Consider the following 16555-nt stretch of genomic DNA (forward strand, 5'->3'; position numbering starts at 1 on the left):
GACCATGATTTGGCCAAGGTCAGACAGCAAATCAGTGGCTGAGCTGGGATTGGACCCCAGGATCCTTCTGCTTTTCTTTGGTACCATTTTTTTTTTGATGGGAAGGAGGTTATATAAAGACAGTTACCTCTTTCTCCCCTTAATCTTTTCAATAGCATCTTTCATCTGTAAAGGAAATGCAGAAAGATCTGATGCTTTTTAAAAAGTGATTTTCATGAGTAAACAAAGACTGTCAAAGATCTTTATCGGTCCCACAAAAATTGATGGGAAGCAAACCGTGGCCAAAACTGCTTTAAAGCTGTATAATAAAACCTCATTAATTTGGATGCAACTAATTTTACAATTTAGGGTGCCACTTAGACTAGGTAGAAGTTTAGATTTGAGCTATCCATGACAAAAAGGGTTAGATAAGCAAATTAATAGAATAAACAAGGTGGCAAGCAACATATTTAGCCTAGTAAAGGGAGCTATTCTTGGGGAATTTGAGTACACTGTGTGCAAGTAGTGCCTCTGATTACAACTAATTGCTGAGACCCTTCATTCTTAGACTATTCAAACTTTCAGAGCTTTCTAAGTTGTCATACAGATTTCTTTTCAAAATCCTTTTAACCCAATTTAACTCAGCCAACATATTTTAAGCTTCTACCACATGCAAGGCTCTCTACAATCTGGCTTCAACCCACCTTTCCAGACTTTTTTCCCATGATCACCTATTCAATATTTTATGCTCCAGGAAACCTGGATTCCTTACCAGCCCCTGTAGATGGGTGAGTCTCTCTTGTCACCATGCTTTTGCTCACACCGTTCCCTATGGCTGGGGTGCCCTCTCCTATCATCTCCATCTGTCAATAACTCATCCCTCCTTAAAGATTCAGATCGAATGCCACCACCCCCCTGAAATATTCCCTAAAACTTCCTTTCAAAATGGAAGGCATCCCTTCCTTAGTTGAGCTCTCAGCATTGGCATTCTTAAGTATTTGTCTTAATCTAATGTCTATTTTATTTATTTGTGTATGTCTTATCTCCTCTACTTACTAGGCATAAATTTTTAGAGGGCAGAAATCATCCATATCACCCCCAACATACTGCATCACACATAACAATTGCTTAATAAATATTTGCTAAATGCAAAGAGTCATATCTTTTCATTAAAGTAAATCCAGAGATTAATAATCCAAATTAATGAGGTCTTATTCTATTCCGAGTTACACCAATGTATAAATATACTAACATGACAGTGAAAGATGCATATTCTTGAGTGAAAGTAATTTAATTTTTCCAAATGGTTAAGAAAAAAACAATGATTTTTAATAATTTTGCTTGAAAACTGTTATTGCATTTACTAAAACACGTGGAAGTTTTAAAAAATTCACATACCCTCTGCTTCGTCCAAATTAATTTTCTGATATTTTTTTTTCCCAATCTTTGCAATAGATTCTTCTCTCTTTGAAAGCCGGGGATCCCTAGCATTTTTTCCATTTTCTCCTTTTATTTTAATAGAATTAGACTTGCCTAGTGTTCTTTCCTCTCCCTGTATTAGAAGGAAAGTCAAAGTACTACTTACATTTCAGATACATAATGAACACACAGAATACATTGTTAGACAAGAAATATTTTAAATACAGATTGTAGAGTTATAGATTTTACACATATTGATTAAACCCCATAAAATGTAGAGATTGTATCAAGCACAGCTTTATTAAGCCACAACCAGCACCGTGGGAAAAGAAAGAGCAATGGTTCAATTCTAAGCTGAACTACTGGATTACAAACGAAATGAACAGAGCAGTTCCAGGAAGAAGGACAAGAATACCCAACAGAATTGTGGCTCTCCAATTCTGGGAGGAGAAGCAGGTTCAGAGAAACGAAAAAACACAGCTTGTTAGTGAGGTCAACAGAAACGTGTATATTTAAAGTCTTGGCCACTAGAAGGGTGGGGCCAGGGGTGGTGCTTGGCATGGTGCCCCAAAGCTTCTACTTCTAAAGACACACTTACAACCATGAGGAAATGCATGGAACAAATGTGGTGAGAAATATTACCGTAGCGGAGTGATTTCTGGAACTGGGAATTACAGCTATATTCTGTTTGGCTGATGCACCTTTCTGTTTCTCTGTGAATACTAAACATAATGAGACATCTTTACAATCCTGGTACATCATGAACCCATCCAAACATTGAAATTCAGTTGTACTCAAGTTGTCTTTGAAAGGGAGATTAAGCCTCTAAGCAGAAAGGTTAAAAGCAAATGTTTTTCTTAACATTGTCTTTTTACAATTCTTATATCTGTGACATCTATTTTATAGAGTGGTCATTAAAAAGAATAAAAATTCCTATTTTCTAGAACACAGAAGGCCATCTTATTATTATCCATAACATACAATCTGTGACTGAGGATGTGATGTTTGGCAAATAAGTCCAAAGGTGAAAAGTAGTAAGTTTAGAGCTATTTCGAGATAAATGTAATAAAAACTTATGTGAACTGCATACTGTTAGAGGGCGTGAGAAACCACGTTGGAGATTCTCTAATCCAAACCCTTCATGTTAAAGAAGAGGAAATGATGGCCAATAGAGGACAGTTGACCTGGCCAAATATTTTATGTGTTTTTTTTCCCCCCAAAACAGAAAATGACACACAATAAAGACGGAAAGTGTCCCACTGGCTTCATGTACTCAAATACTGAAAAGCACTTTTTTTTTTTTTATCATGAATGAGATCAGCAGACTAGACTTCTTTTGGGGAAGAAATGGCTATCTTCATTTGCATGTATCAGAATAATACTTAGGCATGAGTATATTAAAATAAAAACCAATAAGAATAGCCATGATTTTTTTCTAGATATGGTTTTGGAAATGTAATGCATTGTACAGATAACATATGTACACATAAAAAGTACCATACTGATCCAAATATAGACTGTACATGAATATAGGAAACCTCCTAAATTGAAATCTCTGGGAAAATACATATACATTATATGCATATACATATATATTTTACCAGACAACTATCAATATAAATATAATGTATACACTGAAAAATACCCATGATTATAGGATGATAGTCCTCACTCATTTTACACAAGCCAGTTTGGGGCTGAGGGGAAGGGCAGCCAGTAATATTCAGACCAATATGTTAACATTCTTGAGGAAGGCGGTCTCTCCTAAGCCCTCTGAAGGATGTCATTAGACCATAGTGAAGGCTTCCCTCTTTCCTACAGCTGCACTCAGGATGGAACTCCTGCAGAGTGGAGGCGGGAGGTAGTGTGTATGCAGCTACAGAAGTATCCCTTATCCTTTAGTGATCACCCATATTAATATCAATCAGTACATTCAGAGAGGTGGGATGAAACAGATGGACAGGTAGCAAATAAAATGCCATACTGTGAGTTTACCTTTTCCTTTAGTGGGATCCTTTTCTTCTAAGATCACTCTTTGTCCATCCAAATTAGAAATAGGAACACCAAGATCTAGCGGCTCCTTTTCTCCACTCTAAAGGCAGATCACAGTTTGTTTTATAGCACAAATAAATTCTTGCCAAGCAAGCGATCATCTGAAATGTAAAACTTGGATGGCAGCTAGACAGTCTAAGAACTTAAATTATTATTGATTTATAGGATATTTTTAATTTATAGGAATGCCAAAGAACTGAAAAATCAATTTGGTTATTTTTCATTCCTACTATTACATTTGAAAGACAATTATTGTGTAGCAGATAAACAGGCTGAGGCACAGACAGACAGAGCATTTAAATGTTTATTATGTGCCAGATACTGTTTTACATTCTTGCTAGTATATATGTAGTAGTATTGTTTGTTTCTTTAGAAAAAAAAAAACAGCTTAAATTGGTATTTTTAATTGAGATTTTATGGTCTCAAAAAAAATTGGTTTCACAGATTAAGATACCTTGTAGAATTTAGTTTTAACTAAGTGAAGGTTATTCCTAAATTTGGGTCTGTAGTTTCCCAATGTATTTATGTTAGACTATATATAGTACATACACATATTCTATTATTCTCTAGTGTATATAATCTAAGTTAGAGTCATCAAAACATAGCCCAGGGGCCTACAACACTTCTGAGTGCAAACCAAACCAGATTAAAATGTAACTGAGAAAATATTTAATAAAATAAAAGTAAAACAATATAGGTAAAGTTAACATGTGGTTTTTTAATTCAACATGAGGCTCTCAGGGATCCTTATGTATGGCTTAGTGGCCCATTTGTATTTGAAGTGGACACCAGTGGTCTAAGCAACATGGCTGCTTTGGCAGCTCTGTGAGGAGGAATGAAAGGAGGAAGAGATTTGAGGTTAGGAGCCCAATCAGAAGGCTCCTGTAATCCTCCAAGTAAGAAGTGATAAGAGCTTGAAGTAGGGAGATGATCATGAGAATGGAGATAAGAGGGTGGACTTCAGAGAAAGCACAGAGTGAGAATCAATAAACCTTGGCAATTGATTGGCTATTTGAGATGAGGGAGAGTGAGGACACAAGGGCTGCTGTGAGACTGTGAACCTGCACGCTTAGTAGCACAGTCGAGTCATAAACAGAAACAGAGACGTTGAGGAAGAAGGGTGGATTTGTAGGGAAAATGGCGAGTTCTGTTTTGGACATGCTGGATTTGAAAGACTATGAAGCAACCAATTCAAAACATCCCCTTCATCATCCCAGAACCGGGACCAAGAGCAAATTCAGGCTTGATATAAGGAAAAACTTGCTAAGAATTAGAACTTTTCCAAAGGAGCATGTCCTGCTTCGGGACAGAGTAGGTTCCCCATCACTGAAGAATCCACCAAAGTGTACGCCAGGTGACTACTTATGTCTGGCAAGTGGTACATGGGATTCTTGTCCAGGTGCAGGCTGAGGTCCTTTCCAATCCTCAGATTCCATGATTTCATCTTGTTTTGGCAGTAGAATGGCCATGACCACCTCTTAAGATTCCTTCCTGATCTATGATTCTATGATTACATACTCAGTCATCAAACCACAGCAATGGAATGAATGCCTACTGTCAAATGTTAAACTATTGGGTCGTGATAAAGCACACAAAGTTGATGCTGAACTCAATTTAAATACAACATTAAGAGTGAAAGAGGACATTCTATGACCAGTTCAGAGGAACTGATGGCTAAAAATATGTAAAATGTAACATCTGAAATAACTAGCTAAAAGAGATATTTGTGGCCATTGAGTAATAACAAAGGAATTGTTTTATGCAAGGAAGATAAATTTATAGTTCAATAAACGGGCCAAAGTCTACTATAGCTCTATTAATTTTTTCTCCATGTTTTTCTTTAGGACAGCATGGTGTAGTAGCTGGAGAGCTGGCCTTGAAGCCAGAAAGACCCTTAACCTCTTAGTGTTATAAGTAACTCTTGACTGCGAACTGCAAACTGCGAAGAAAGTGACTCGCTACATTGGTACAGGGAGACTCCTCACCCAGGAGTTCTCTAGACCAGTGAAGTCCAGGACCAGTCCCTATCCTTTTCTTAGGAAGAGACAGACTCTGACCCCTCTCTGGTTATGGCAGCAGATGTGATTTCATCCTGTCAAGTGCTCCAGAGTTCAAAGCCATTGTACTAACGAGCAGAAAGAACACATTTCAGCACCAGATGGGGTGGGTTGGGCTGGTGGGAAAAAAGCCTGGGAATAACTAAAAGTAAATACATTTTTTAGAATAGTTGTGCAGGTGAAAAACAAAAATGAGTCAACTACCTTTCCCCACTGCCCACAGTACATGTGATGGCTTGAGCAGTGGGAGGGATCAGAGTGATGCTGACAGACCAAAGCCACATGAAATAAAAGCCATGCAGTCAATGATCCAGGATAACCATGCACAAAGAGGTCTGGGGGAACATTCAAAGATCATCTAGTCTAACTCCTTGATTTTACAGAAGGACACTGAGGCTCTGAGGGATAAGTGGCTTGCCCAAGTTCACAGCAAAAGGCACAACTGAAATGAGAAGCCCAGTCTCTAAGGCTCTTTCTTTCAGGAATACCACATGACGCCCAAAATAAATGAGAACACCAACGGTCTACCCTTCTTAAAATAGCCTTCAGAATTTTTCACACCACGTTCTTATGTTTCTCCCTGATGCCTCATCCCGAGGTGGAGGTAGCCTTGGACTCTCAAGCTGGCGAGCCTTCATATATGGACTCCGCCATGGATGGAGTGCGTATCTGTTGTCCTCAGGCCAACCTAGCTCAGTTTGGACAGGCTTATCTCCAGAAGATCAGAAGATAAACTTTTCTTGGCCGCAGTAATACGTGAAACACTTTCTCCAGGTACAGAGGGGTTGCAATCTGCACTGAAAGAGAGATTATCCCTGCTGATAAAATCATGGCTCTTCCCAAACACTGAAGATTATCATTTATAAGGAAACTGGAGAATGCCAAGATGAGAAAAATTCATTGAACAGTATTTACTTACTTAATTTACCAGGCAAGTTATGCTGAACATGCAGCATAATTTAAAAGATACTTACCAGTCTCACAACAAGGTCACTAAGATTCAAACCATACTTGGCCACTACAGGCCGTAGCACTTCGGTGACTGGCTTGGTGGGCTTGGCCTTCAGTCCCACTGACCTATTAATTGGGACTAGATCAAGCCTAGGGAAAGGGATGAAGAGATATCTCTGATCAATAATGTTTTGCAAGACATTTGCTCCGTGTCATCTGTCAGTATTACCCAATACCTTCTTACTTTCAACCACATGCATTAAAACTTTTTTTTAACTACCAATGAGTAAATCTGGAAATGCCCTCTTTCAGATTTATAATAAGGCCTCATGATGCATATAATACCTAGCATGAAAAGCAATTAGTTACTTATTTAGCTAAATGATTTTAAATTTTAACCTAATTCTTCTCTTTAGACTTAGAAGTATAATAGTACTTTGTACTTATATAGCACTTTAAAGTTCACAAACTATTTTCCTCATAAACCAAAACTGTTAGGCAGTTTGCATCCAAGTATCACTATATCCATTTTACAGATGAGGAAACTGAAGTTCAGACCAGTGTAGAGTCCCACAAATATTAAGTCACAGAATCAAGATCCAAACTGAGGCCTCGCCTGCTTTTCCTTATTTGATGTTCTTCTTCCATACTAGGACATGGTACCAAGAAGAAACTAAAAAGATTCCTCTGAAGACAAGGCAGTCAAGGCTGCTGTTGTATGTCCTCTCCCAGGCTCTTCCCTGGTTAATCAGGCATGCTCTAAGGAAGTTGCTCCCAGAGCAGAGAAGAGCAGAATCACCAGTCCCATGTGGCCCTGCCATGACACTGATGCCCTCTCTGCTCCACGGCCAGTCATGCCAGGTTTCGTTTAAGCTCCTGTCCGGCCCTTGATGACTAACAGCACATTGAGGGCAGAACTGGTTTAATCAGATTGCATTGTCATTATAGTTTTTTTTAGTAGCCATATACAGAGCAAAGGTTGTGCCTACTTTTCACTTAGTCATAAAGGCAAGTATAATAACTCTTAGAGACATCAGCTAAGATGAAAACCATCTTCCTCTCTTACCGGAACAAAGTGCGCTTTTCTAAGCGTAGGTCCCTGGAATCCAAGATGCTGCTGTCTTGGTGCAGCACTAACGGCTTCAGGGCACGTGAAAAGAACAAAAGCAAACAAAATTAAAGTGGGAACAAGTATCTTCCCCTGAAATACTGAACAATATGTAATGGAATGCACAGCTGTGCAGAGAACAAAAGCACAGCTTCAAAAATAGCCCATCAAAAGAGAAAGAAAAGTTAGCATTCTTTGCATCTAAAACTAATAATAGCTTTGGGAGCTTGCAGGAAGCAACAACATAATTCTCATAATCTGGGCTACTTCAAGAGACATTGTTTGCATAAGAAATACTAAGCAAACAGGGTCAGACATTAAAAGTTAGAACAAAGTCAGAATGGAGAAAATATTTTGCTAAATTTTTTTTAAAAGAAGATAAATAAATCACCATCTGTTGCACTCCACTGATAAGCCTAGGATCCTTTTAAAAATCACAAGTGAACACCAAGTACCTTGTCCCCTCCTACTAAAAAAAGATCGACTGCAGCCACATTGATGCCGTGTTTCTCACACAGCCCAGATAATATTTCTTTGATTGAGAATCCAGATTTCACAACCACCACACATGACGTCCCATCAGGAAGGTTTATGCAGCAGTGCTTGGACGACTTGTCCTTTTCAGCCACTGAGACCCTACAGGTTTCCGACTAGAGGAAAAGAAACATGAATAAGGCACTGAAAGTGAAAAATAAAGGCAGGAACAAAGCTATCTCAGCTGAAGAATATTTATCGAGTCAGGCAAGCCTTCTGCATCTAGTATGGCATCCATGAGTGGCCAGGCTCAAAACAATGTGAGACCTGGTGACCAACTTTCTAATGTTTCAAACTCACAACAGACAGGGAGAACATGTCATTGAGCTCATCTAGCTTAAATGTATTTTAGACTTTAAACAGTTACCTGTCATTGTCAACAAACAGTTATCTACCTAAATGTGAGAAGTCCAACAAATCTAGACAGTACAGTTCATGCAGAAAGCCTACTAAATATTTAAAAACAATAGCACAAGTATCATTTTTTTAAATTTTAAGTATTAATTTGGCGGAGAGGCAGCTAGGTGATGCAGTGGATAGAGCACTGGCCCTAGAGTCAGGAGGATCTGAGTTCAAATGCAGCCTCAGACACTTGACATTTACTAGCTGTGTGACCCTGGGCAAGTCACCAAGCTCAACTGCCTCACAAAAACAAATAAACAAAAAAAAAAGACTAATGGGGAGGGCTGGCTCCCTAATAACCTTTTCCCAAACCAAGAGTTACTGTATTTTAATATCCTTCACATATAAAGATGGCACCAGACAATGTCTCTTTTAATTACTTTCCCCAAAGCAGTGAGTGACAGGTTGCAACTCTCTGATTTATCCAACAAATTCTTAATTGAGTATTTACTGTGTGGTCAACACTATGCAAAAGAAACTATAAGATAAAAATTCTTGTCCTCGAAGAGCGTACAATCATCTTAGGGAGACAGGATGCACAGGAGAAGCAATTAGATATTGGTATGGAAGACTAATAATGATTTCCATTTCTATAGCACTTGAAGATTTTCTCTCAATAACCCAATAGTAGGTAAGTAATACTATCCCCATTTCATATATGAAGAAAGTTTGAGTTATAGGGGCTAAGTGACTAGCCAAGGGTGTTAGACTGTAAGACCACTCTGCTACGTAACAATATATAACAATATATGAGTAAGTCAAAATTAAGTGCCACAGATGATAACTGCTTTACATGTTAAAAGCAGGGAGAGATCATTACAGGCTAGAGTAATTGGAGAAGCCTTCCTGGAAGAGGCGGACCTTGAGTTAGGCCCTGAAGGATGGGTAAGACTTAGATAAGCAGAGAGAAGAGGGGGGAAGGACATTCCTGCTGGATGAATTGTGTGAATGAAGGCACAGAGGTGGGAATGACAAAAGGATTTCCAGAGAATGCTGTCAGCATCTCCCCCACTGGACATTGTGCACCCTGGCTAGAGAGTTCCACAAAAACCTTTTCATCTGCTCCAAACTCAGCTGTAGTGTGGGGAAGGCCTGTGTGCACTGAATCTTTGAGCAGACACCCACTCTTCCTCTGGCTAGAAAGGCCTGTGGAATGACTCACAAGCAGAGAAGCATTCTCACAAGCTGCAAAATGACAATCCAGCATTCTCTTCACAAAAAAACTCTCTGTATAAATCTTAGGAATGTGCAACTTTCTTGATTTGCAGTTCAATAGTGAGCCACTATAAGACTGCCTCCTAGCTCCTATGGAAATTCTGCAGAAAACCTCCCAGAAGAGATTCAGTTCCAATAATGGCCCAGTAGCCATAGGTAACACTGCCTTTTGGACCCTTTTTTCAGTCCAGTGGTCTCCATCACAGTAGTTAGTAAAATTCATTGTAGTGCAATGGAAAAAACGATGGATGAGGAGTCAGAAGAGACCAGGCTTTGAACCCCAACTCTAGCACCAACAAGCTGTGACACCTTGTTATTGCAAGTGATCTCCTCTCTCGGTGCCTCAATATAATCATCTGTAAAATGGGGGTCATCATTTATGTACTGCCTACCTCCCACCGTTGGTGTGAGGAACATGCTTTGTAAGCTGGAAACACTGCAAAAATGGGAGCTACTGATGCTAAGAATAAGAATATTTTCCACAAGACAACTCTCTGCAACTTTACTGAGGTCCTGTCTGAGAGCTTCCTCAGGGTGTGGAGGGTTCCTGAAGGCTATGCCAACGATGCTGCCAAGTGACAGGCTGCCTGCTGGCTCTCTCAGGACTGGCCTGGCTGAACTCCCGGAGGCTAACCCCCAGTTTGTGTGTGTATAAAGCAATACATTTCCTAGCTTCAACCCTCAAAGACCAAATACTGAGTGATATAGGCATTTACAGTCTGTGTCAGTGGAGAAGGGTTAATGCACCTCCAAAACTATAAACCCTTAAAAACTGAGGAGTGTTTTCTACAGACTGTCAATTTCCAAAGTAAGGCTAGGATGCCAGGGCCCTTCAGGATGCCACGTGACACTGCTAACCTGTACTGCACGGGCAAGTCCCTGAAATCCTCTGGTTTTCATGTGAACTCCTGCAGTTTGGGCACATCTTATATAAGCTGTGCTCTTAGGCTGTATTAAGAGAAGGACAGCATCAAGATGACAAGTTACAGAATCTTTAAGATTGCTAAGTTACACCTGTTTCACAAAACCTTCCTCCTAGGAGAGCTTAGGAACACTCCTCTATGGGGATCAGTTGAAGGAACCTGGGATATTTCTCCTGGAGATGAGAAGACTTAGTGGGACCTCACAGCTGTCAAGTTTTCATGTAGAAAAGGGCTCAGTTTTGTTCTGCTTGTCCCCAGAGCTGCCAAAAAGCAAATTTTAGCTCACTTCCAAGTCTTCAAACAGGCTGCAGGAATACTTATCAAGGAGGGTAACTGGGGATCTCAGGATCCTAGACTGAGCATTCAAAGAGACCACAGAGATCATCCAGACCCACTCCCTCATTGTACAGATGAGGGAACTGAGACTGAAGGAGATTAAGGGACTTGCCCAAGGTCACACAGCTAGAACGTAGGTGAAGCTGGATTTGAACTGGGGTCTTCTGACTCTAGGCCTGGCACTGTATCTCCTGTGCCAACTAGCTTTCTCCTTTGAGGGTAGAGACCATAGCTTTTACTTCCAACAGTGCCTGACTGTATATGTCTTGTATTTATGTAAGTATGTGCATGTTGTTTCCCCCATTAGAATGTAAGCTCCTTGAGGGCAAGGACTATCTTTGCCTTTCTTTGTCCTACTAGTGCTCACCACAGAGTAAGTGTTTAATAAATCCTTGCTGACTAACTGGTTAACTTTGTACATAAGTACTCAATAAATATTCATCAACTGGCACACTAAACAGAAAATGTCCACCCAAATCAGAACATTCACTTCTATCACACCAATTTTAATAAACTGGGACATTTTGCAATTTTTTGTGGTTATAAGACAAATTTTAATCCTCGTGAATTTTGATAGCATAGACAATGACTAGTTTCATAAATAAGATTGTATCACCATTCAAAGATAAATTCATTTTGTTTCTGAAAAGCCATAATTTACCAGGTCAAGGCTTGCAGCAGAAGACATGGAACCTTGTGATTCACGTCGATGTAATCCTCCATTAGAGTGAAGAGTATCTTTGCGGAGAAAAAGAAAGTTAGAGATGGCATTATTAGTCACTAAAGCAACAGAAAAGTTTTGTCCTGACATTTCTATTTACTATCAAAACCACAATTATCTGCATACTTCTCCAAATCTCTACTTTGCAGGTCAGGCTCTACAGATGTTGATCTTTTGAAAACTGTTATACAAGAATTTACTAATTTGATCAGGCAGTTTGTTTTCTTGTGGGGCTGAAAATATACTTTTCAAAATTCTGAAGGGATAAACAAACCAGGGAGTTATATTTCCTTAAGGGCTAACATTATATTGAGTGATGGAATCAAGAATCCATTTAGAATTCGGATCTCAAAACTATATTTACACTAACCTCCAAACAACAGCAGATACTCAACATAATAGATAATCCTTAAAGATTCCACACCTGTGCTTTTGATAGTTAAGGACAGACTTCCTAAATAGCTTGTTTTCAAAATGTCTTTTCTTCAAAGCATTTTCATTAAACTCCACCAATTTGGACTAATCCAGGTCTAGGCCTGTTAGAATTAGTGAAAAAAGCCTGAATTACTGAGTATTTTAAAAGGATTACAGTTTTCATTCCTTCAGTTATACAGCGTTCCAAAAGAAGCTAATAAAATACTGCCTGGTAGAGGTTAAGAGGTTTGCTGAAGTGAATAGTGATTTTAAATTGTTTAACAGTTTTAGAGAAAATAGTAATCATTTACATACATTACAAAAACCTCTAAAGTGTTGAAGGGTACTTTATTTTCCTTAATCTTTTAAACATTCCTTCATAGAATTATTTATAAATCAACTGACAAATTTTCATTAAGTGCCTATTGTATGTTGAGAGTGATGTGATAGAACAGACATTAGAATTGGAATCAGAACTGCTTCCTATGTGTGACCTTGGGGAACTGTGAGACTCAGTTTTCTCATCCATAAATGTAGTTTCTCTTCCAACTCTAAAATTCTATAATCCTACTATGAAGGAAGAACCGGATAAGAAAAGATAAACTTCAGCCATATGCCAGGAGTGGTATCACAGAAAATGCACTAGATTTGGAGCAAGTGGCTGGTTTTGAATTCAGGCTCATTAACTGTATGACTTTGGGGAAATCACTTAAGCTCCATGTGACTCAGTTTTCTAGTCTGTAAACAGTTAGAATGGATGATCTCCAGTTTTCTTTCTAACTTTAAAATCTTACCATCTTACAGTGAATAAAGAATCAGCTAAGAAAAGGTAAATTTCAGCCCAGTTCCTGCCTAAAAGTATCACAAAGTCAAAATCAGCGAGTCCAACAATGAGCTCTGACTCTGGTTGGGTATTTCGTCACTAATGCAAATGACTAAAGCAAACATACTAAACTTTTTTCTAGCATCATGGACCCCTTTGGCAGTCTGATGATGCCTATGGAGCCCTTCTCAGGACAATGTTTTGAAATGCATAAAGTAAAATGCATAGGATTACAAAAGAAACCAATTATAATGAAATGAAGTTACAATTGTTTTTCTCCCATTCAAGGAAGGCTCCCATGGACCCAAGGTTAAAAACCTCTGCACAGACCAAACACTTGACACTTACTAGCTGTGTGACCCTGGGCAAGTCACTTAACCCCAATCACCTTAAAAAAAAAAAGGAAGCAGTTAGTTGGCACAGTGAATAGAGCTCTGGCCTTGGAGTCAGAAGGATCTGAGTTCAAATCCAGGCTCAGACACTTAACACTTACTGGCTGTGTGACCCTGGGCAAGTCACTTAACCCTGACTGCCTCACCAAAAAGCAAAAAACAAAAAACAAAAACAAAAAAGAAAAAAACACCCTCTGCACAATCAAAATTATGGCAGTGGAAGGTCCCTTAAGATTCAGAACATTAAGAAAGGGAAGCAGACAGAAAATGGAATTTGGTGTTTGGAAGGGACCATAAGACACAGAACACCAAAGGTAGAGCCAGACAGGTTAGAACCTTTCTGTTCAACCCCCTGGATTTTGCAGATAAGGAAAAGGAGATGCAGAGTGGAGAAGGGCCCTGCCCAAAGTCATACAGGAAATCAGAGGCAGAGCTAGGGCTGAGTCAGACTCCCTAGCTCTTAATTAATCCAGAGCTCTTACAAACACCAAATTGCCTTGGTCCCATTCATTCTCACTTTTAAATTTTAATTCATTCATATGCATAGATAGCTCAGATCTATTAGCTGGGTATATCTTACTTACTCACTAGAATCACTCCTGAATAACAATGATTCTGTTTTAGCCTAGAGGCAATATAAGAGATTTGGTCTTCTGGCAGGATCTTCACTTAAGCTATGCTTTATTGTGGAAAGGACATATAGGGTTCTACCAGTTATTAGCTGTACTAGCTAAGTGACCTTGGGTAATTCACTTAATCTCTGAGTCTGACTGTCAGTTTTCACTTCTGTAAAGTAGGGATAATACTACTTGACACTACCTACTTCATATAGTTGTGATTAAATCAGTGTGTAAGCTTTACAGCATTCTAGAAATGGGAGTTATCATTATTATAGCAATTTCCTCCACCCCTGTTTTTTTCAATCTTCAAAGAAAATTTCACAACTGCACTTGGTAGTACCTTCCAGTGGCCAATGTAAATCTTTGTTTTGCTCATTTTTTTCCATGTCATGGCTAAGTTAGTTGTTCATATGCCATACTTGGTCTAGCAAAAATCCCATCCATTCTTTCTCTTTGGGCCATCCTCCATTTTGGGATGTCACCAGTCTCACCTTCACCATCCCCTCCCCATCCACTGTATCCTTCTAGCACAGAAATTTGTTAAGTGTCCCCTTTATACCTGAATTAGTGAAAAAGAATAGAGAGACAAAAAAATCTCAAATTTCTCAGCTTTAGTTTTAGTAAAATGTTAACTTGGTTGAAGGAACTAGGGATTTCTACCTTACAGAAAAGAAGATTTAGGGGCCCATGAGTGTGTTCTTCAAGTATCTGAAGGGTGCTGTTACTTGAAAAGGGATTCAATTTGTTCTGCCTAGTACCAGAGGGCAAAGCTGGGACCAATGCATAGAGGCTCCAGGGAGGCCAATTTGAGTTCAAGCCCAATAATGGAATGGGTTGATTTAGGAAGTAGTGAATTCCCAGGCACTAGAGGAGTGCCTGAAGCCGAGGCTGCTAAGCACAATACTAGCAGACTGATTCAAAGGATCAGAGATTTTTGAGCTAAAAGGGATCTCAAAGGTGATTAAGCTCCCATCATTTTACAAATGAGAAAACTGAGTCTCAGAGAAGTTAGATTTCCCTAAGGTCTCTTCTAATAGTAGGTCTAGGAAAATTCTGAAAAATAAACTATACACTTTGTCTAGGCACACATAAATCTTATGCAAACATATTTTTAGCCAGGGCTTGAAGTGAAAAGTTGAATTAGAATGTACACATACCCACTACTTGTTTTCAGGAGGATCTGAAATTATTCTTATTTTTTGGCCAACTGCCTATTAGATGCATGTATGCCAGTGGAAAAACCAATCTGCTCCTTTATTTATATAGATGGAACAATATTTAAATCATCTCACTTCCTTTTTTCTCTTAGCCATCACCTGTGGCTTCATGTGGCTTGGTGGAAAAATTACAGTGTCACCCACACCTCAAAATTAATTATGGACCAATTGATATAGTCAAAAAAGACAACACTACCAACCATGTGGATGATCCCCATGTTCCTTCTTCTTCTGGGATCGTCCAGTGCTCTTATTCCTTGACCAGGAAAAAAATGTTCCTTTGCGTTTCTTCTCCCCATCCTCTTCTCCTGATTCTTCATTTAGGGATCTTCCTGATTTTGACTTTCCACTTAACTGCCATTAAATTTAAAACTTTTTAAAACAATATGTCATCTATCAATGCTATTAAAATGTTACAATATACTAGGTACTAAATTTTAAAAAAAGTATGGAGTAAATTTCCAGTGATTACATTAAAAACTATTTTAATTCAATTCAACAAACATTTATTAAGTTTCTCCCATATGAACAACACTGTGATAAGTGCTAAGCTGCAACAATGAAAACGGCATAGGGCTTTGAGTACGGGTACAACACATATGCGGATATGGGCAAGCTGGAGCTAGATGGTGGAGGGTCTTAAATATCAGGCTATTTTTAATCATATCTTTGCATCAGGAAGAGTATTTTGGGAGGTGTGTGAAGGATGAATTGGAGAGGCAGGAGACAGGAAAGCAAGAAGATCATACAAATCAAAACAGACAATCCAAACAGAGGACAAACTATACATTTTTCTCTATAGTCCAATGGTTTATACATATGTAGCACATGCACACATACACATATATATACACATATTTATATGTATGTATATACACACATATGTATATAGATATATGTTTTGGATATATTATGTTTATATGTGACATAACATATCTTTTGCATATGCATATATATACATATATATGTATATATACATACATATGTATATACATATGTATATACATATATATGTATATATATATACTTGTGTATATAATATCCCTTCCCACCCACCCCCAACATATGAAAGATTTCATGGCCCAGCTCCTGTATTTCATCTGGCCCCCATGACTCTTACCCAGGGTTTCTTGACTTTATGTCAACGGAGATTTTTGAGGACTGGAGGAACATGATCAGAGTTTCACACTGGCAAGATTAATCTGGTAGTGTTGTAGAGTATTAGAAGGAATGGATTAGAAAGAATAGAGATTTAAGGTGAGGAAACCAGTTGGAAGTTTGTAAACAATAGCCCACGTGAAAGGTAATAAGGGCCTAAGCAAGGACAGTGATCATGGGAATGCTAAAGAGGAGAAAGATATGAGGGTCATGGCAGAAAATCCACAGAGCCTG

The 16555-nt window shown here is 38.7% G+C and overlaps 1 protein-coding gene across 4 annotated transcripts in view; it reads right to left on the reverse strand.

The window, feature by feature from the left end:
• Positions 1-16555, reverse strand: part of RGS12 (regulator of G protein signaling 12) — a 244785-nt gene that overhangs the window by 52253 nt on the left and 175977 nt on the right. For 2 of the 4 annotated variants that reach the window (XM_020992154.2, XM_020992159.2), the window contains 8 exons: positions 15364-15517; positions 11638-11714; positions 8022-8216; positions 7525-7598; positions 6482-6608; positions 3394-3490; positions 2041-2120; positions 1378-1531 (listed from right to left, as the gene is read on the reverse strand). In XM_020992154.2, the coding sequence (XP_020847813.1) occupies positions 1378-1531; positions 2041-2120; positions 3394-3490; positions 6482-6608; positions 7525-7598; positions 8022-8216; positions 11638-11714; positions 15364-15517 (958 nt within the window). The remainder of the gene's footprint in view (positions 1-1377; positions 1532-2040; positions 2121-3393; positions 3491-6481; positions 6609-7524; positions 7599-8021; positions 8217-11637; positions 11715-15363; positions 15518-16555) is intronic. The other 2 variants (XM_078148697.1, XM_078148696.1) reach the window with 2 other exon arrangements.

Source organism: Phascolarctos cinereus, unplaced genomic scaffold, assembly GCF_003287225.1.
Source record: "Phascolarctos cinereus isolate Bilbo 61053 unplaced genomic scaffold, phaCin_HiC Scaffold_9;HRSCAF=440, whole genome shotgun sequence".
Classification (NCBI taxonomy): Eukaryota; Metazoa; Chordata; class Mammalia; order Diprotodontia; family Phascolarctidae; genus Phascolarctos; species Phascolarctos cinereus.